The sequence below is a fragment of the Enhydra lutris genome, unplaced genomic scaffold (assembly GCF_002288905.1).
Source record: "Enhydra lutris kenyoni isolate GAN:26980312 unplaced genomic scaffold, ASM228890v2 scaffoldscaffold13, whole genome shotgun sequence".
Lineage (NCBI taxonomy): Eukaryota > Metazoa > Chordata > Mammalia > Carnivora > Mustelidae > Enhydra > Enhydra lutris.
This window is the reverse complement of record NW_019154097.1, coordinates 52,904,426-52,924,481: the sequence shown is the minus strand read 5'-3', so window position 1 is coordinate 52,924,481 and position 20,056 is coordinate 52,904,426. Positions and strand designations below refer to the sequence as shown.

Genomic DNA, 20,056 nt, shown 5'->3' with positions numbered 1-20,056 from the left:
TTCGGCTCAGGTCATGATCCCAGCGTCCTGGGATCGAGTCCCACATCGGGCTCCTTGCTCGTCAGGGAACCTGCTTCTCCCTCTGCCTCTGCCTGACATTCTGTCTGCCTGTGCTCGCTCTTGCTCTCTGACAAATAAATAAATAAAATCTTTAAAAAAAGAAAAAAAGAAAAAAAGAACTATAACTGTTCAACCTACTGTTTATGATTCAGCCGGGCTCTGTGAAGTTCGATGCAACCGTAGAGTAGATGGAAAGCCGCACGCCCAGAGGTTACGATCGCCATGCTCTTGTAGCTGGCCTGACTTCTAACTTGGCCACCTTGTCACAGCGTCCTCCTTCGCGGACCCCGCGTACTTTGAATCTGGTATTGTCTGAACCATTTCTAGACCCTTGCTGGTTCCCTCATCTGTGAGCAAAAGGAATCCTGGACACGCACCATGTGTTTGTAGGAGAGTCGTGTCTTTAAGGGGCTGTGGCAGGTGGGAGGAGCGCTGTGTGTCAGGGACAGGGAAGATGCCCTGACAGCGCAGAGGTAGCAGCCTGGTGGGGGTGGGGGGGCAGAGCTGGGGGTGGGGGGGTGTGGGTCGCAGAAGCTTCCCAAAGGCCCAGGTGCTCTGTGGATTCTGGAGGAGTTCACCAGCCACCAGGACAGGAGCAGGAGGGGGAGGCGCCCTCCAGAGAGATGGCAGAACATTTGCGAGCTACAGGTGTTTAAGGCTGAGTGACGCCTCCCCAGAATGACAGACTGGCTTTGCAGGGAGAAGTGGCAGGAAGAGCCCAGAAGCTGTGTGGGGCCACCTGGCCTCACCACTCACTTGGCACACGTCAAATCCAGGTTTTATACAAAAGGAGACAGAGTGCTCCGTGAGAAGGCGGGAAGTGTGACCTTGGGGGTCCCCAGCCATCAGTGTCAGCCCTACTGCTAGAGGCGGAACAGCAGCCCTGCCCTCAGCCAGCAGCCACCTTCACAGGAGGAGGAGGCTGGGGCTGGTGGAGGTGAGCAGGGCCCTGGCACTCCGGAAGGAGAGCCCTCCCTGCTCAGCGGCCCTCCACTGGGGGACCCCCTTCCCCGGGTAGGCTAAGTAGAAGTCCTCATCCAATGCCCCCCACCCCACGTCCTGGCGGCAGAGCTGTGGGCCAACCTGGCCCAAGACCCAAACGAGCCTGCTGCTTCATCCTGTCCTCCCTTCTTAAAGCCCCGCCACTGGCCCGGGAAGGAGGCCTTGCCAGTTCTCCACCCATCTTTACAGGCACGTGAGTGGAACGGACTTGGGACCCAGTGCAGCTGACTGCTGCTGACCCCGCTGAGGCCACATGCTGAGCCCTGTCAACCATGGCAGCTGTGTGGCCAGGAGCAGGCCATGGCCGGGGAGGGGTGATGGCCACGGGGTCAGGGCAGCCACCCGGCCAGCAGATGGATGCTTCTAGGCCAGGGAGGCAACCAGGCAGGTGGAATGCCAACAGCCAGGGTCCAAGGCCAAGCACTTGCCACCACCACCCTGCTGTTTCTTAGCCTGGGGACATCCCTCTGCCCCAGGAGCTCAAATAAAGCAACCACAGTTGGAGGGGTGAGGCTAGGGCAACTGGAGAGAGGAGGGGAGGGGAGTGGCTTTGCAAAAGCACAAGAGAGCTCCATGGTTGGGCTGGGGATTTGGCCAAAAAGCGGCACCGAGCATGCAGGTTTCCCCCACACGCGGGCAGACACGTAAAGACATGAAGGTACCAGGTAGCACGGGTGCCACAGCGCCCAATGGCCACGAGCAGGTACCCATGGCCGGCGCGCGCCTCCATCCCTCAGTGTCCCGAGTACCCCACTCGCCTGTGCCCTCTCAGCCTGGGATCTGGCGGTAAATAAAAACTCTTGAACGGATTGCCCTGAAACTGAAGTTGGCTCTTCTTCTTTTTTTCTTTCTTTCTCCCTTTTTCCCCCCCAAACTTGTCTTCCAAGAACGAGTACAGGTGCTCTGGTTCAGTCTCCTAGGGATCCCTTTCACTCAGAGGAGCTCCCTGTCACCTGGGACTCAGAAACCACCAGATCCTCCCATGAGGCCCTGTCCGCAGGGCCCGCTTCTCAGTACAGGGCAGCTGAATTGTTAGCGTTTTGGCTTTAAGACCTTCGTAAACCTTGTTCATGTCTAGAGCGGCAATAACTGAGCAGAGAACGTGGTCCCAGCCCTCCCGCCCTCCCCACCTCCCCGCCCCGCTGCTGAGGGTTCAGAAGGCATTTGTGAGCTGTGCGGAGCCGAGACCGGCCCTCAGCCATTCATCCTACAGACGCCCACTGCGTCTCCTGCGGGCTGGACACTGAGCCACACACAAGGCTCCCACGTGGACATTCGTGCGCTGCCCTGATGTCACACCTGCAGAGGGACTCACCTCCATCTGCCCAGCAGCGTTGCATGGACCCAGGCCATGGTCAGTGCTGGCCAGTCTTCCCCTGCCGGGCCTCTCCCACTTCACAGGCACCGTGGAGGCGGCAGCTGACCGCCGTGGGCCCTGTGGGCATGCAGTGCTGTCTGGGGCTGGCCTGGCCCTCCTGTTCTCCAAGACATGCTTCTGTGCCACCTGGATTGAGCCTCGATCTATGTCTGTTTTCTCCCTCTTTCATTTCTGTGTCTCTAAAGTGAGGGTGTGCAGGCTCCAGTGGGGGTCCCAGGGCTGAGGACTGGAGGGGGCCGGCCGCCTTGTCCCCCCGTCACCAGCCGGTGGTGGAAACTCCTTCATTTTCTGATCTCACTGCCCCCTTCATCCGCCTCGCTGCTTTCTGTCTCCCAGCTGCTCATGGACTCTGATCTCTAGGTCTTTTCTACCAAATGGTTCTGGCCAGTCGTCCCACGTTTTAACACTTCTTATTAAAATTTATTTAATATATTTATTTGACAGAGAGTGCACAAGCAGAGAAGGCCAATATTGGGCTCGATCCCAGGACCCCAGGATCAGGACTTGAGCTCAAGGCAGAGGCTTAACCCACTGAGCCACCCCGTCCCATTTGCTGTGTGCCACGTGCTCTGCCCTGAGCCGGGCATAGAGCCAACGCTGAGTGCAGACCCTCCGCAACCCCCACGTCTACCTGGTTTTGGGGTCATCACCCCAAAGGGAAATGCTGTACCATTAAGCAGTGACTCCCAGCTCCCTCCTCCTTCAGCCTCTGGTATCTGCCATCTGCAGTCTGACTCTGGATTTACCTATTCTGTGAGTTTTATGAAGTAGAATCATATAAACATGGTCTTTAGGGTCTGCTTCTTTCACTTAGCCTCGTGTTTTCAAGGGTCGCCCATGCCGTAGGCTGTAGGTGCCTGCGTCCCGCTAACTAGGACTCCCCCGTGTGGACCCACCACAGTGTTCCTCTGTGCCTCCTGCGACCGGCCTTCGTGAGGCCTTCCCCTGTAGCCGCTGTGAAGAGCCTCCAGGAACAGAAGTGCTCTCATGCTCCCTAGAGGACCAGCTTCTGGGTCATCCCAGCGTCCACCTGGGCATGGACTCGCTAACCCACAGGGTCATCCTCCGTCTAACTTTCCGAGGAACTGCCAGACTGTGTCTGTGCTTTCCGTGCAGGCTGTTCCGAGCTTCGAGTTTGCACTTAGCTTTCTGGAGGAGGTGGGCCACCCAGCTCTGTGTCTGCTTGGCCTCCTCCATGCCTTCCTGAACCTTTCTCCAGTTATCCAAGACTTTAAATTCTTAAGCCGTCCTCCAGCCACCTGGCCACTTGCCGAATGATCTCTCCGCAGATTTAATGAGCACATTTCTGCACTGTCATCTGACATATTTACAGAGCGTTAAAAGCAGAGAGGCCTGGGCTGACCCACCTCACCCCTGCTTGTTTGGCCTGAAACCCCCTCTGCGCTCCCAGCCTTCCCTCCACACGCGTCCGCCGGGTCCCCCGGAGCCACATGGCCTACACAAGGCCACATGTGCCTGGCACAGGGATGCAGAAACCTGTGTTGGAGAATTAGGGCTTTCCTGGCTGGTATGAAGTCATGTTGTCTCCCTTCATGGCTCTCTTGACTTGGCCCACTGGTCCGGCTCCCAGGGCAGGGCCCAGTCCTTCTCTGTGCAAGGCCTGCGCTGGTTCTTTGGTGTGTGTTTGGGACAGAAATGGGCAGGGTGGGAAAGGGAGAGACAGAGTCCGCTTGGTCAGTGTGTAGTGGAAATGGCTCTGGACCCTAAGAGGGATCCTGGCCAAGTCTTCTCTCTGGGCCTCTCTTTGAGTCCTTGCGTGTCAACCAGGAGGAAGGGCAGGATGGCATGGGAGGTCCTCTCCCATGGTGGATTAGCCCTGGGGGGTTTGTTCCCAGAGACTTCATCCTCTAGGTCCTGACCTTGACGGGAATAGCAGGAGCCATATCTCCAGGGCTTAGTTGAGGGCGCGTGTGCACGATCCAGTTATCTGCCCATGTTGGGGACACGCATGGCTCTGCCCAGCCTGACACACACCAGGCAGCCACATGTCTTGTACATGGCCGTCTCCATGCCCCAGCTCATCCATCCCATATGAGCATCATCTTTCCCATAGGTTGGAGCCATCGGTGATGAGGAGGAGTGGGTCAGCCTCTACGAGGAGGAGAATGAGCCCGACGCCCAGATGTTGGAGATCCCAAACCTCACGCCTTACACTCATTACAGGTGAGAGCAGCAGGTGATAAGCCACCACAGGAGGAAGGCTGGCAATGCCAACAGTTGGCTTCAGCCCAGAAGAGCAAAACCCGATTCCATGCATATAACTGAGACATTTCCAAGAGGTACTAACAGTCCACTGAACCTTAGGAGCAAGACGCATGGCTGAGTACTATTTCCGGTGCAGACCCGATGCTGGCTCTGCAGCGCTCTGGCCATCAGCGCCAGCTGCAATGGCTCACTCTTCCACTGGGCTCAATACCAAGAGCCATGGGCAGCCGAGAGGTGGGGCTTTTCCCCACAAAGTCCACAACCACTTGGGACTATTAACATGCATGCATAAACAAAGCAGCCTTCCCTGGAACGTCTTTTCCTTCCCCCTCCTGGGATGCAGGAGTGGCGGGGCTCACTAATCAAGCACTTAACACGCCGTGTAACCTTTCGCTTGTTGATCCTGAAACTTATCCAGGCAGTAAATCCTTGGCTTTAACAAAAGGTAGCGTGATCACAAGCCATTAGAGACGTTATAACTTCCCGTAAGATCATTGACCGAGATGAAATTTCCAGTTATCACCAGATGTTGGGTTTGATAATGTCGTTGTTCATAAGATCGGGGAGTAAAAGACTAAGAATGACTAATTCAGAGAGTAAAAGGTGACATTACATCTTCATGAAGAACGTTTTCTTTTTGGTATAATACCGACATTAGAGCTTTTTAAAACAATGCCTAATGAGAGCTGCTGTTCAGCCTCTGTTCCTTGTGACATCCTCCCTGAGATCAGAGCAGATGGATCAAGGCCCCGTACACTTGTTTTTAGAGAAAAAAACATTTCTGAAACAGTGAGCTGCGGGGGCTCCAAGCTTACCCTGTGAAGCTGGTACCAGCTGTATCATCACGGCCAAGGTCAGAAACTGTGATTGGAGACCCCCATCCTCTCCCAGCCCCTGTGGTGAATGCGCGTGTGTGCTCAGAGCATGTTTCCTGGGGAAAAGATCACTCCAAGTAATTGTACAAATAAATAGAGGAAAGAGAACCAAAAATATTAACCGAGGCTCTAAAGCACGTCCATCGCACCCTCATTCTGTAGGTAAGGAAATGGGGGCAAGTCTGATTTGCCTCAGGTCTCAGTTCCAATGGGGTCCGAGTCCTGGGGTGTGGGTTCTGGGGCCAGTGCTCCTCCCCTGAGCCAACAGAAAATGGGGTACAGGCACCCGTGCTCATTGAAACGACACCAGACTCTCAAGGCCATCATTTGGCTCCTCGCCCTCTGATCCCCAGCCTTACCCTAAACACAAGTCAACCAATGGCATCTGATGACAGATTTCTGGCCATGTAACCCATTCAGTTATGCTTTGCTTGGGAATTTAAAATCTTTGCGTTGGAACAAATTTACCAGTCCTTGGAGACTCTAGTGGGAAGGGCCAAATACGCAATTTGCATTTTTCATGAAACCCAGTAGAAAGAGGACATCCTCGGGACAGTCTTCATGACACAGACACACAGCAGAACATCCTGAGAAGATGGTGGGTGTTTGTTCTGTCTTTCCTGCAGAATAACTCTGTCTGCGGCTTTCCATCTAGGTTTCGCATGAGGCAGGTGAACGTCGTTGGTGCCAGCCCCTTCAGCCAGTCATCCCGAGTCATCCAGACCCTGCAGGCCCCCCCCCGATGTGGCCCCCACCAGCGTCACCGTGCGAACGGCCAGCGAGACCAGCCTGCGGCTCCGCTGGGTGGTGAGTTGGGGGCCGGAAGTTGGCTGCAGGGACAGTTGCCTGGAGTGTCCATGTCTGCACGTGAAGCCAGAGCTTAGCGGTGTCTCAGTCATGGCTTTGTCCTAGTCAGAGCTAATCTCTCCATTAAACCAAAAAGTATTGCATTTCACAGTTGGTGTTGGGTCGCAGACCAGCCCAGGTGATCCTGCTAATGAGTAGTAGCATTACTCACTGGCTTCTTTTTTTTTTTTTTTTAAGATTTTATTTATTTATTTGATAGAGATCACAAGTAGGCAGAGAGGCAGGCAGAGAGAGAGAGAGAGAGAGAGAGCAGAGGAAGCAGGCTCCCTGCTGAGCAGAGAGCCTGATGCGGGGCTCGATCCCAGGACCCTGAGATCATGACCTGAGCCGAAGGCAGAGGCTTTAACCCACTGAGCCACCCAGGCGCCCCTACTCACTGGCTTCTTGGACTGGAGGAGTCGTCTCTGGGGGAGGGAAGCCAGTGGTGCCGCAGGCCGGACCCGTAAGTCCTTAAGCTGGGTGAGCGCGGAGCCAACACTCGGTGTTTGTAGGAGAGGCGGCTTGACATTTATTCAGAAACTTTCCCCCACAAAACTAAGCCAAAATGTATTAAAAGAAATTGTGTCCAGCCCGAGTTACTGACAGGATTTCATTTAATTAACAGAAGAAGAGTTCCAGGGAACAACGTGGTAGAGGTTCTAAGACTATTCCCCCCGGAAAGTATTTTCCATGGAAGTGGCCTGCTAAGACCGGCGAACTCTTGGGGACCTTGACGGGGTGGTTCTGAGATGTCGGCTCACCATGCGTGTCATTTGCTTCCAGCCGCTGCCTGATTCCCAGTACAATGGGAACCCCGAGTCGGTGGGCTACAGAATTAAGTACTGGCGCCCCGACCTTCAGGCCCCGGCGCTGGCACAGGTCATCCACGACCGGCTGGAAAGGGAGTTCACCATCGAGGGGCTGGAGGAGTGGACGGAGTACGAGCTCCAGGTGCAGGCATTCAACGCCATCGGGGCCGGGCCCTGGAGTGAGGCGGTGCGGGGCCGCACGCGGGAGTCAGGTGAGGCAGAGGCTCAGCCCCGACCTGGGTCTCCCTGGAGATGGGGCTCCATGTCCCCTGTCCCCACATCACATCTCAGTGACTCTGCCCCCCCGTGTCTATGCCAATACTTTCCTAACCCAGAAATTAGGTCAATGTCGGTGGGAATTTCAGGAAAATGTCATTAGAGTCCAAGCCACTAATTTGAAATTAATCATAGGTCTTACTGGGGGCTGGACTCATGGTATTATCTTTTAAATTTAGGTATGACTTTCACCCTTAATGATAGTAAGCAAGGGTATATAGTGATTCTGAGGGAGATCTTTATAACACAAGGCTCCGGACCTCCTCTTGACAAAGTAGTGTGTGGGAGGGACTGAGACCATCTCCCCGGCACTAACAAGTAGCCCCTCGAAGGTTCGATTGCCTTTGACACAGCAGAGCTTCATTTCAAGCTCATGACTGAGTAGGACGGGGGTCCTGTTCGGCAGGGGGCTCATAATTCAGGGACCTAGACTCCGCTGTGCTATTGGCCCAATCCTTGTCTGGGCCCAGCTACCCGAGGAAGAAGAAGGAGCAAAGAGCATACACCCCTGGCCCCTAACACTTGTCCAGAAATAGCACGCACCCCTCTGCACAGAGCCACCAGGCTCGGGGTTACTGTTGGCACCCAGGGAGGAAAGGAAATGTACTAAGTACTTCGGGTCAGCACTCAGGAGTCTTGGGCTGCAGTCTGGGCTGCGGGGAGTTCCCCTGATCTGCCGGGCTTTGCAGGCTAACCTGTGGTTTAGGGGACCCCTGCTAGCCTGGTTTGAGTTAGTGGAGTGACAAAGAGGGCTCCAGTCATGTTTAAAGGCGCACAGTGACACAGACCAGTTCTTTCCACCTGGTCTGAAATGGCGAGGTTATCTCCTGAAGAGAAGGAAGCACAGTGCTCCCCTTCCAAGAGGACCGATATTTGAAGAGGGGTTTGCCGGAGTAGCTGGGGCTGGCTCAGATGCCTTCCTGGCTTTCTTTTAGGCTGTAGATTTTATTACATTAGAAAGAAAAGATCGAGACATTACACTCAGCTTGTGGCTCTGTGCTCACATGGATTTCATAAAAGCTTTATTCAGTCTTTGTGACAAAAAGGAGGACTTGAAACATTCTAAGGGGACTGTTCTAACCCCAGCAATAGGCAGAGCAAGAAAACATTAAAAAAAAAAAAAAATTTTGCTGTAAGTAACTAGAAAATTATGGACAAAATATCATTGAGATTTAGAATACATTGATGTCCTCATAAGAAAACCAGAGGAAATCCCCAGAAGCCAGAGGCAGACAGGGACTGAACCCATAAGTGCTGAGCTGGTCCTGTGGCCACCCCGGGGGTTGGCCTGGGAGGTGGACATCCATCCTGGGATGTGGACATCCATCCTGGGATCTTCGAGACTTGCAGCCAAGGATAGAAGGTTCAGACACAAGTTTGCACAAGGTGGGGAGTTAGAATCAAGGTCTCTGCACACAGATGAGGCTCCTGAATGCTGTACCCTCATTGAAAGAAGAGACTGAAAATCTCTGCCCAGGGACAGGAAGTAGACAGGAAGTCCACCTGTCTACCCAGACTCTGAATAGGAAAAAAATGTAACTCTAAGTCCTGTGCCCAACTCAGGTTTGAGTTTTGAATTTACTCTGTTGGGTCCAGAAACTCCTAGAAAAGAAACCAATGGAAAACTTGGTTCCAGATACCAAGAGCACAAGCCACAAAAGAAGAGACTTCACTAACACAAAAACCTCTGTGCTTCAAAGAACACCATAAAGTAAAAAAACAACAATTAAAAGCAGTCCCCCAATCATTGAAGGTATTTGCAAATCCTTCATCTGATAAAGGACCCATATCCAGGATGTACATAAAAAAAACTCTTACAACTCCACAATGAAAAGACAACCCAGTTAAAAACTGGATGAAGGATCTGAACAGACATTGCTCCAAAGAAGACATACAAATGGTCAGGTAATCACATGAAAAAATGTTCAACATTATTCACCGCCAGGGAAATGAAAACAAAAACCACAATGAGATTCTAGTTCACACCCCTAAGGTGGCTAAAATAAAATAAAAAAAAAACAAGCTGGACAGTAAAGGTGTTAAGTGATATTACAATAAGTATGGTTCAGAGATTGTACACTTTCTACATCATTGGAAGGCCAGGAAGACCATCGTCACTGACCGGAAAATCTTCTTACCCCAGGGAAACAGTGATCCACTCCTCCTGAAAGATTATGTATTATACCCCAATAAACGATTTCACTATCCTCCAAAAACAAGATAATTTTTTTTTTGAAAGACAAAACAAAAAATGAAAAAGGAAGAAGAAAGAAACACGGTTCTAGGCCAGACTTTCTGGGCAACCAAAGTAGGAAACATCTCTGGAGAGATACTGCCACAGCCAACTTGTCCCAAAGAAAAATCCGCTTTTAAAGATAAAGTCACAACTTTCAAACACACAAGGAAATACTCTGGTATGAGTAAGAGTAAGATCTTTTTTGTTTTAGGAAAGAAGGAAGAAAGGAAAGGAGGTAGGGAGGAAATAGGGCTTTGATTGCTTTAAAATACATAATAGTATGAAAGAGAATATGTAATAAGTATAAAATTACTTATATAAGTTATTTACTTATTTATATAAGTTTAAAATTATTAAAGACTTCCCGGTGTGAAATGAATAAGTTCTGAGTAATCTTATGTATAGCATCATCATCATAGTTAATAATACTGCATTATATACTTGAAAGTTGCCAGGAGAGTAGATCTTAAATGTTCTCACTACAAGAAAGGGACAATAATTTTGTGACTGATGGATGTGTTAGCTAATGTTATGGTGGTAGTCTCTTTGCAGTACATAAGTGTCTCAGATCAACATGTTGTACACATTAATCTTACACAATGTGGTGTATCAATTATATCCTGATAAGAACTGGAATAAATATAAAATAAGGCTGTAGTCTTAAATTATGAAAATAAAGCATCAAAACTTTAGGTAAAGATGCCACTTTGGAAGCACTCTTTAAGAAAACAAATAGGACACAGCCACTGAAAATAAAATGCTACCATTAGGTGAAAAGCAGTTTAGACGCTGCTAAAGAGAGAACTACCAAACCGGAAGCTAGGTACGAGTAAATAACTTAAAATATAATACAAAGACACTGAGGCTGAAAACGTGACAGAGAGGTTAAAAGACATAAAGAATGGAATGGGAAGGCCCAACATATAACTAATAAGACTCAGAGGGGAAGGAGGGAGGAGATGAGAATGAGAAAATATAGGCAGATAATAGCCAAGAAGCTTGAGAACTGATACTTTATCAGACTGAAGAAAAGTGAATCTTGCACAGAATAAATAAAATAAATCCACACCGAAATACATTATGCTGCAACTGTAGAGCATGAAAACCAAAAAAAATTTTGAAAACACTTGGAGGGAAGGCATCTTACCTACAGAAGACAAGACAATTGGAAGCCAACTTCTCAAGAACAGTGGAGGCCAGAGGACAATGGAACAATGGAATCATAATGTAATGAGAATAATCTTGAAGGAGCTGAGGGAAAATAACTGTTAACCTCAAGTGTTACACGCAGCTAAATTACTTTTCAAGGATTTTGTTCCAGAAACTGTAAGCTAAATAACACATAAGGTTGAATAAAATGTAATAAAAATGGAAAATAATACTGTTTTGTTAGGTTTCCAAAGAACACTCTCAAAAGACAAACTCATGGCAAAATTGCTGAGGTAAGACTATATTTTTGTAGAAATCTGTTCAGCTGCTGCAAAGCTCCCTTTACAGTGGTCAGGAGAATGCTGGGGAGATCACTCTAGGTGTCAGCTCACCCCAGATGCTTGCTTCTAGCTCTGTTCCCTTCAGACAATCTTGTGTTGCCTCCTACCCGATAACTCTGAGGAGACTCTCTTGAATGATATTGTTTTTGTAGACATTTCTGTGTTTTAGTTAATATCAAGGTGTGGCTTTGGTATCAAAAAAAAAAAGGCACGATGAGTTTGTTTTTGTCTTGGTTGACAGAAACAACACAGACATATTTTTGCACAGCTAAAGGAGAATCATAGGCTGGAACTAGGCCCCCCGAACTAACTGCATCAATTTCATCATTTGCTTATTGAGAAAGTTTCTGGTCTCAAAATTGTCTTTGCAATGTAAGTTCTGCTTTATGCTCACACATTCTTTCTTATTTTGAGGGTTCTGGCTTACAGAAAATTATTTTTTGGCTTTTAATGGGGTGTTTGTTCAATTAGAAGAGTTTTGGTTCTCCAGATGTTTTCATCACAAATTGAATAATAGGGTTATTGATCTTCATTTCAAGATGAGATGACTCAGACTTCAGACATTTGGGGTACAGGAAAAGTGGGCTCCTAGGACTCCTCTTGGGCTGACCTCTCCACCAAGAGTACTGGCGCTCAGACATTGGTCCCCCCAACCTGGGGCCTTCTCTGGCATCCCTTCCAATGTTGCTGGTCCTTTGGGGCTTCAGCACCTCCACCTTTGAACAGTGCTTCCAGAACTTCCTACTGGGGCAACCCTTCACCTCTGACAAGCAGTCCCCTCTCCATTGCAGCAATGTTGATGTCTTACCTTCCCTGGTCCAGCAGAGGAATCGCCCCTTCCTAGAACAGATCCTGCCAGGCACCCCTCAGCCTGTGGGGGGGGGGGGGGGGCTTAGAGAGGGCAGGTGTTGCAAGGCCCAGGGGTGGAGTGCAGCTGATGGGGAGGCAAAGGGGGGAGGGAGCCAATGGGGAGAAGAGAACTGCAGAAGCATGTCTTGTGGAGATGGCCACACAGGGGTCCTCTCATACGGCATAGTCATGGCCATACAGAAAGCTGGTGTGGGGAGCACAGAGCAGAACATCTTGAACCACATTGAAATGACGTTTCCCATTTTGAAGTATGCTCTAACTAGCTTCGTGACATCCTCTGATTTATTATGATATAAGGATAAATGAGGCCCTAAACATCAAAAAGACTGAGCCGTGAGGAATCCTGGAGAGAGAGCGAATGAAGAAAAGAGAAGCGTTTTAATCAGGATTGTTCTTCATGAAAGGAATCTCTAACACTGTCCCCAGATGCAAGATGGCAGATTGGAAAGGAAGTCAAATCTACCTCGAAACAGATAATGGAAAAGATTTTTGTTTTCTTACCAAATCTTAAAACCACAGATACTTTGTAACTAAATGGCAGATTGGATCCCAGTGGGATCTGAATCCACTGACATGGAATTCCGAGTGTGGCCTTTTTCTGTGGCTCCGTCCTTGGACACCCAGCCGAGCTCCTGGCGCCACATCCAGTCATCCCACTCACTGGGTGGCCTTCCTTCTGTGGGGCAGTGGATGCCCTTCAGGACACGGATGCACATATTACCACACCCTAGAAAATCAGTGTGATCTGTAGATCCGTGGTAAGGACTGAGCACTCACCTTGTCACACATGGGCCCGTAGGAAATCATTACGGATTAGAGAGGCGGACGTGTTGTGTTGCTATGACAACAGTCTCTCTCTTACAGGCAGGGACAGTTCTTAGAACGCAGCACTGCTGTCGTGGGCACGCAGCACCTTTGGAGTTCTCATCTTACTCTAAATAGAGTCTGATAAATTGTCAGCTTGCCTGTTCTTCGAGTGGTCATGACTCAGTTCACAGTTGAATCAAGGTAGCCAAGTAACCCTTGTTTCTTGAACACAATAAGCATATGTGTGAGCGATGTCCGGGGGTGACTGCCGTGGCAGGAGCCCCCTCGGGCATGGAGAATGTGCATGAGCCCTACAGGAGCTGCCACCAGAAGTCACAGGGGACACAGGGAAGCGTGGGTGGCAAGCACGTGTCTCTTAGAGGGCTGAGGAAGCTTGAAATTATATTCTTTTTTGTGACACTTAGTTGCTCAGATAAATTACTACTATTTTGTTGAATGACTGACAAACCATAGGAATGACTCCCAACTGACATATTTGGGAAGAAAAAGTGTATCCAGCAGGTGTGGGCTGACCGACATTGTCTCTCTCTAAAAGTATGAGGAAGATCCCTGAACCCTTATGCGAACAGACACCAACAGGTGACTCTTCTGTTCTGGGGACACACTGACTGGCCTCCACCAGCAGCCAGTCTAACGCCTGTGTTCTGAAGGTGGTTGATGTGGTGAGTAGCAGGGACAGGCCCACCGCTGGGCCATGGAGGCCGGGAAGTCACCGGGCTTGGGGCTGGAGCCAAGGTCTTTGCTGCCGGGAAGCCTCCATGACTCCACTGTCTGGGGACCAGAAGGTGCCAAAACCTGCCCACCAACCCCCCAAGTTCCATGTTCCCTCAGCAGTGTGCCTTCTCGGGCTTTCCTTGGTCTTCTCTTCTCGGCCTCTGTTTGCAGGAGCCACTGGCTGTGGTGGTGACCTGGCCAAGCTGGAAGATAAGGTGACAGCACCTCTAGGATCTACATGACTCCTGGCACTTTTTTCTTGAAGACAGTATTAGTTTCCCAGGCCACCGTAACAAAGCACCCCAGAACGAGGGCTTAACACAGCACAGATTTACTCTCCTGCCATTCTGAAGGCCAGAAGTCAGACACGAAGGCGTCAGCAGGGTCCCGCTCCTCTGCAGACCCTGGGGAAGTCTCTGCTCCAGGACCCTGTCCCCCCTCCTGCTGGCTTCCGGGCTCGTGGCCACGTCCCTCCAGACTTGCCACAATGGCCTCCCTGCGTGCGTGTCCGTCTTTTCCTGCGATGCCCTCCGAAGGACACTGGTCATGCTGGATTAGCTGCCCTTCGCCAGTATGGCCTCTTGTAACTAATGACATCTGCAGTGACCCTAGTTCCAAATAAGTCCCATTCTGACCTGCCAGGGGTTAGGACTTCAGCGTATGGAGGCCGGCGGGGAGGGGGACACAGTTCAACCCATAATGAAGACCAAATCACTTCAGTGAAGAAAATCCAGGAATCAGACATTGGAGAGCAGCATTGTTGTGCGAAGCCTCGTTACTATGTATGTTCAGAGCAAATGACTGAGCTGCTTACAGTCGCTTTGCTAGGAGGACAGAGTACTCGTGGGAAGGAAGGGAGGGAGGGAGGGAGGGAGGGAGGGAGGGAAGGAGGGTGGCTGGGTCTGTGGATGGAGGGTGGCGAGAGCCCCTGTAAGCAGAGCATCCCTGCTTCTGAGGTGCACTTGAGGGCACGTCCCCTTCTGTTCACAGAGCCACGGTGGCCTGCAGAGAAGGGATGGATGCTGCGAGGGCTGGGGGCTTAGCAGCCTTCCACTCACCCTCCTTCGGTAGGGAAGGGAAGTTATGGTGTTATTGTCTCACTTTCTTCAGAACAGAGAGCCACGGATTGCCTCCTTATTGCAAAGCTGAGTGCTGGGGATGGGCACAGGGGAGAAAGAGGGTAGGTTCAAGGATGGGTGGGCTGCACTTGGCCATTTCACAGATGGGACAGTCAAGGTCCAGAAGAGCAGAGCAGCTTCCCCAGGTCCCATGGCTCGGGATTCTTGTCGAGTTGCTCTCGCTCCGCAGCCTGTGAGCTTGTTCCTTCCCTGTGAACACCTCAGTGCCTCTCAGCTTCAGGTGGTTTTGTCCCTTACTAGGGATGTGGGCAGGTGACCACTCGGAGCCTCCATTCCTTCCTCTGCAGAGTGATCCCTCCCACGTTGAATGCCAAGTCCTATCCCGTATTACTCTCCATGAAACCCACTGGACTTGCAGGGTTTCATCTCCTGTTCAACCACGGAGGCTCCAGAACGTGATGGGAGGTGTGACCTTCAGGCCACAGCCAACAGCTGCCTTGTGCTCAGTGCCTGTCCGTGAACACTGCATCCCCTGACTTTGCTGGGGAGCTCTGGGATCTCTCTTTTCTGTCTGAATAAAGTTTAAATGGGTTCACAAGGAAACTCTCAAAGCAAATTGAGATGATCTGGAATATAAAGCCTTGCTTTTAAAGCTTGACTCTTGTCCTTACACACTTTCTACCCAAACCATTGAAAACACAGAAGACAAACTGAAATTTGTTCAATGATATACCTAAACAGAAGAGAATAAAAATCCTACACATACACAAGTCAAGAATTGCATAGCTCGTGTCCACAGGTCCATCTCGTGAAATAGCCCTCACTGAAACGTATGGGGGGGGGTTCCTCCAGCCTTGGTCTCTCCATCTGCAGAATGGGGCTAATAACCCCTGCCTCCCGGGGCTGTTGTGGCTCTTAGAGATGACGGTGGATCTGAGACCCCTAGGACAAGACGTGCACTCAGTGCCTAGGAAATCTTCCCTCCCCACCCCTTCATGCAGACCATGCTGTCCCCTCCTCACCAGCACCTCTGCCCCCTCTTGAAATACCACGTTCAGAGATATCACTGAACTGGTGTGTGAGAGTGACCTGAGATCAAAGTCTGCAGGTCCCACAAGTTAATATAAAAACAGACCAAGCAGATTTTCTTGCTGGGTGGATTCAGGTAAGATTGAGCTCCTAAGTAGCCCGGATTTGTGGAATTGCTGCTAATATTAAAGAGATTTACATTTCTGTTATACCCCTGCAGGCTTAATCTGACCACTCCAAAATGCTTAGAATTCATTGCTCTTTCAAGGACAACTTGATTGGGTAAAAATTGGATCTTTATTTACAGAAGCCCTTGGACTTTGGGTACCAATCTGTTTTACTCGTCTTTGCAGTTCCTTCAGCTGCGCCTGAAAACGTGTCTGCTGAGGCCGTCAGCTCCACCCAGATTTTACTGACGTGGGCTTCGGTGCCCGAACAGGACCAGAATGGGCTCATACTGGGCTACAAGGTATGTCGGGGGTGACCGTCCCATGCTTAGGCCTTGCAGGTGCACCCGCGTGTCACTCCCCTAGACCAAGGAGCTCAGAGGGACGTCCAGACCTGCAACACAAGCCTGTGTTGTGATGTTCACATCTGTTGTCTCCTCTAAACTTCATTTCCATCTGGGGATGAGGCCCGGGTACGACGTCCTAACGTAGGCGCTGATAAGGCACGGATGGGAGCCGGCTGCGTAAACTCGAGGAGCCTCTGCTTCCAGGCTTGTACAACAGGAGTACCCGTGGTGGCTGGCTCTGAGTCTGGCCTGAGAAGCAAGGGGGTTCAATTTTGTAAGAAGCGCTTTGCTCCTAGCGTGTGCCGAGTCAGTGCGAGCTACCTGCTCACACACGGGCACGCCGGCACCCTGGGCAGTCCCGGGCGATGGCGGCACAGGAGGGGGCGTGCGCCTTTCTGCTTCTCCAGGAGCCCTTGCCGGGTTCAGTCCTACTTGCCCTTACGCACGTGTGCTTGTGTTCCATCCCCTCCCCTGAGCAGAGGGATGGATTTTCCCGGATGTGCCCAGCAGCCCCCCTCCACCCTGGTCTGTTACACCCCACCTCACACGGCCTCTGGGCATGGGGACTCCCCGCTCTCCTGGTTTCCATCCCTAGTCTCTGGTTCTCCCCACCTGTTCCCGGGGCATTCAGGCTGCCTCAGGCCCTGCTGGACATGGCGCTGCTACTGGGCAGGTGCAGTGACCTGGGTCCCGGTGAAGAGAGCTTGCCCTGTGGCGTTCAGGCTCCTCCCTGAGGACCACCATCTTCCATGGCCTTCTGGGCCCCCGAATGAGGGACCCGCTCAGGAAGGGTGAGCTGTGAATGAGGACTTAGCAAACCAGAGGGAGCCGGCAGGGCCATGGAGCGGCGCCTCCCAGGGTGCTGTGTCTGTGCGTGGGGCCCGGGATTCCGGGACTTACAGCAGCTGTCCTGAGGTAGGAGCCCAATTTCCCAAGAAGCTAGGAAACCAAGGTGGGGGGGTGGGTGGTGCTGGCTCCTTCTGCAGGAGGCACACTGTCTGCGTTTGTGACGGAGGCCTCGTCCTCATGGCCGCAGGTGGTGTGGCTACTGTCTGTCGTGCGCCTCGGATCTTGTTATTCATGGCTCGGGGGTAGGCCGCCCAGCCTCGGCCTGGGTCATGACTCCAGCTCCTCTCCTGCCCCAGAGACCGTCTTCCCCGCAAAACACCAGCGTATGGAAACTAGACCCGTAAGCCTGGAACACAGCCGCTGTGGAGAGAATCCGCAGTCAGCTGGTGCTGGCCGTGTGCTGGAGGGACCCCCTCCTGACACCCACACCCCCGTGACCACACACTTGTACGCTGTGGTTCCAGATCCTGTTCCGGGCCAAAGACCTGGACCCCGAGCCCCGCAGTCACGTCGTGCGAGGGAACCACACGCAGTCGGCGCTGCTGGCCGGGCTCCGCAAGTTCGTGCTGTACGAGCTGCAGGTGCTGGCGTTCACCCGCATCGGCAACGGCGTGCCCAGCTCGCCCCTCGTCCTGGAGCGGACCAAGGACGACGGTACGGTAACGGCGTGCTCCAACAGCCCCAGCGACCCGAGCGCTGGTCATTAGTAACTTAATTTTCAAACCACTTCCACCACCCCCTCCCCCCACCTTTTCTCAGTTGAGAAAAACAAAACAGGATTGTTTTTCAGTCACTGAGCGTTTATATGGCCAATTTCAGCCCCGAGTGAATTTTTACAGCCTAATTATGAACCTCTGCGAATTTCGGTCGTAAATTGAAAGAGGCTTCACAGTAAAGGCCGGGTTGGGCGGGGGCCATAAAACATCCAGCCGCTCCGGCTGGCGGTGTCTGCACAGATCGGGTTAGGAGCCCCACCCCCAGCCTGGGTGCCTCTGTTTCCCTGGTGCCAGCCGCTCCCGCGGTCCTCACTCCAAGAGGTCCCTAGAAGTTCATGCCCTGAGTGCAGTGGGCTCTGTGGACTCCGCGGGCTCCAGACTCCCCACACCCATGCTTCCAGGCCGGGATAACAAGCGCCTCTTGACAGCTCTGTTTTTATGGAAGTCTAAATCATCAGCGCATATGTTTTTCCACTTTGCAGATGTCAAACACTTAAAGGTTATCTCTTTTTACATTTTTATTGTTACATGGGCTGTAGCAAATAGTCGGGGAGGGGGTGGTACATATTCTAGGGGAAATACAGCTCTCCCCGCCCCCACCCCCCTCACACACCTTAGGGATCAGAAGCTTCTCGCAGAAATGTAACAACTCGATTTCCTGGTACGCCGAGGTCATTCAGTTAGCCCCACGGTTGTTTGTACTCTCCTGGGAGATAGCAGCAGCGCTGGGCTTGAGTCAAGGAGAGGAAAGAGCTCTGCACCCCGTCCTGTCCTGGATGCAGAGCTCGGGGTGGGGGGGCTGGGGTCTGATGGGGGGGGCAGTGGCCTCAAGGATGTTAGCAGAGCTCTGCGAACCCATGGCAGCCACGAACGGAAAGTACAAGGGGCCTCCAACCTTGGCCAGTCACAACTACCTCCTTCTAAAGTAGAGGCTGGAACTCACAGAATGCTCTTCCTTCTTCTCCCACAGTGTGATTGGAAGCATGCTTTCCACTCCCTCATTTCAGTGTGATCCCAGTGATGGGGCTTGGGGACGGGGGAGGGGACAGAGGCCACATAAGCCTGCTGTTGAAATTCACATATTTTGCAGCTGGTCCTGGCTTCTGAACCCATACCCTCCTTACATTTATGTTACCAAACACAAGGGTCACAGATTTATTTAAACCACAGGTTTAAAATTTTAAATACTGTTCTCCACTTAATAGTGAGAGGCAGAATTCAGCGGCCCCGGAATGACTCTAACACCCATAATCCTATCTCTGTGTTCGTTGTTCTGAGCCCCTTGCCTCTTATCTGGGAATCTGTTCAGTTCCAACAAGAAGTTCTGGACTGGCCACTCGCCTCCCCCTTTAAGTAAATATATTTACGAGGGCCATGACACTGGTAGGCAATGGCGCCATGCCACACAGAATTATTATACACGTTTGTGCACATCAACTCTTAATTTTCTAAGACGGTGCATAGGGGAATAATCATTCATTGTAAACATGGGGAGGGACTTTAGGCCATCGGATTTATCTAACTCCTGATAGCAGGTGTCAAGCCCCCAAAAGGATTCAGCCCACATTGGCAGAATTTTGACCCTGGGCCTGACACACTTGCAGCCTCACGCCCCTTGCACTCTCGGGCTCCCAGCACGGTCTGTGAGCACCGTTTCTGGCTGGAAAAGCAGCTGAGCTGGGTTCTAAATGAGGTGTTTTCTCAACACCATTAGGGGGCCACATGGAGCCAGTTAGATTCCAAAAGTCATTCGCGGCCTTGGGGCATCTGGTCCATGAACAGAGACACCCATGGTTGCAAACGCTTGGCCAGCCCACAGAGCCCTATGTAATGTTGTAACCTCATCACGTCCCCCTGTAGCCCCATATCGACACCTGGCTCACAGGTTTCCTCTCCTCCCTCCAGCCCCAGGCCCACCAGTAAGGCTCGTGTTCCCAGAAGTGAGACTCACATCCGTGCGGATCGTGTGGCAGCCACCGGAAGAGCCCAACGGCATCGTTCTGGGTAAGGAAGCGGCCGTGATTAAAAGAGATCATAGCTCAGAGGAAAATAGCAATTACATTGATTTCGTGTGTTTTTATTACACATCAAAGAGGTTGAACCAAAAGAAAAAAATGTGCCTGCCGCCACCCGGCACTTTCTGTGCAAAGGAAAGCAGGATACCTCCTCGGTCCTGTGAGCTATGTGCTGAGGTTCCTCTGCAGGTTGAAATTTACATTTTGTTGGCCCAGAACACCTTCCATTTGTTTGGGGTTCGCA

General features: G+C 51.5%; 1 protein-coding gene across 1 annotated transcript in view; it reads left to right on the top strand.

The window, feature by feature from the left end:
• The window catches only part of LOC111145539 (sidekick cell adhesion molecule 1), a 509,203-nt gene that overhangs the window by 394,364 nt on the left and 94,783 nt on the right, over window positions 1-20,056 (top strand). Inside the window, 7 exon segments of the mRNA XM_022500452.1 lie at window positions 4,515-4,624; window positions 6,197-6,275; window positions 6,277-6,348; window positions 7,171-7,408; window positions 16,072-16,187; window positions 17,546-17,735; window positions 19,703-19,801. Of these exon segments, the coding sequence (XP_022356160.1) occupies window positions 4,515-4,624; window positions 6,197-6,275; window positions 6,277-6,348; window positions 7,171-7,408; window positions 16,072-16,187; window positions 17,546-17,735; window positions 19,703-19,801 (904 nt within the window).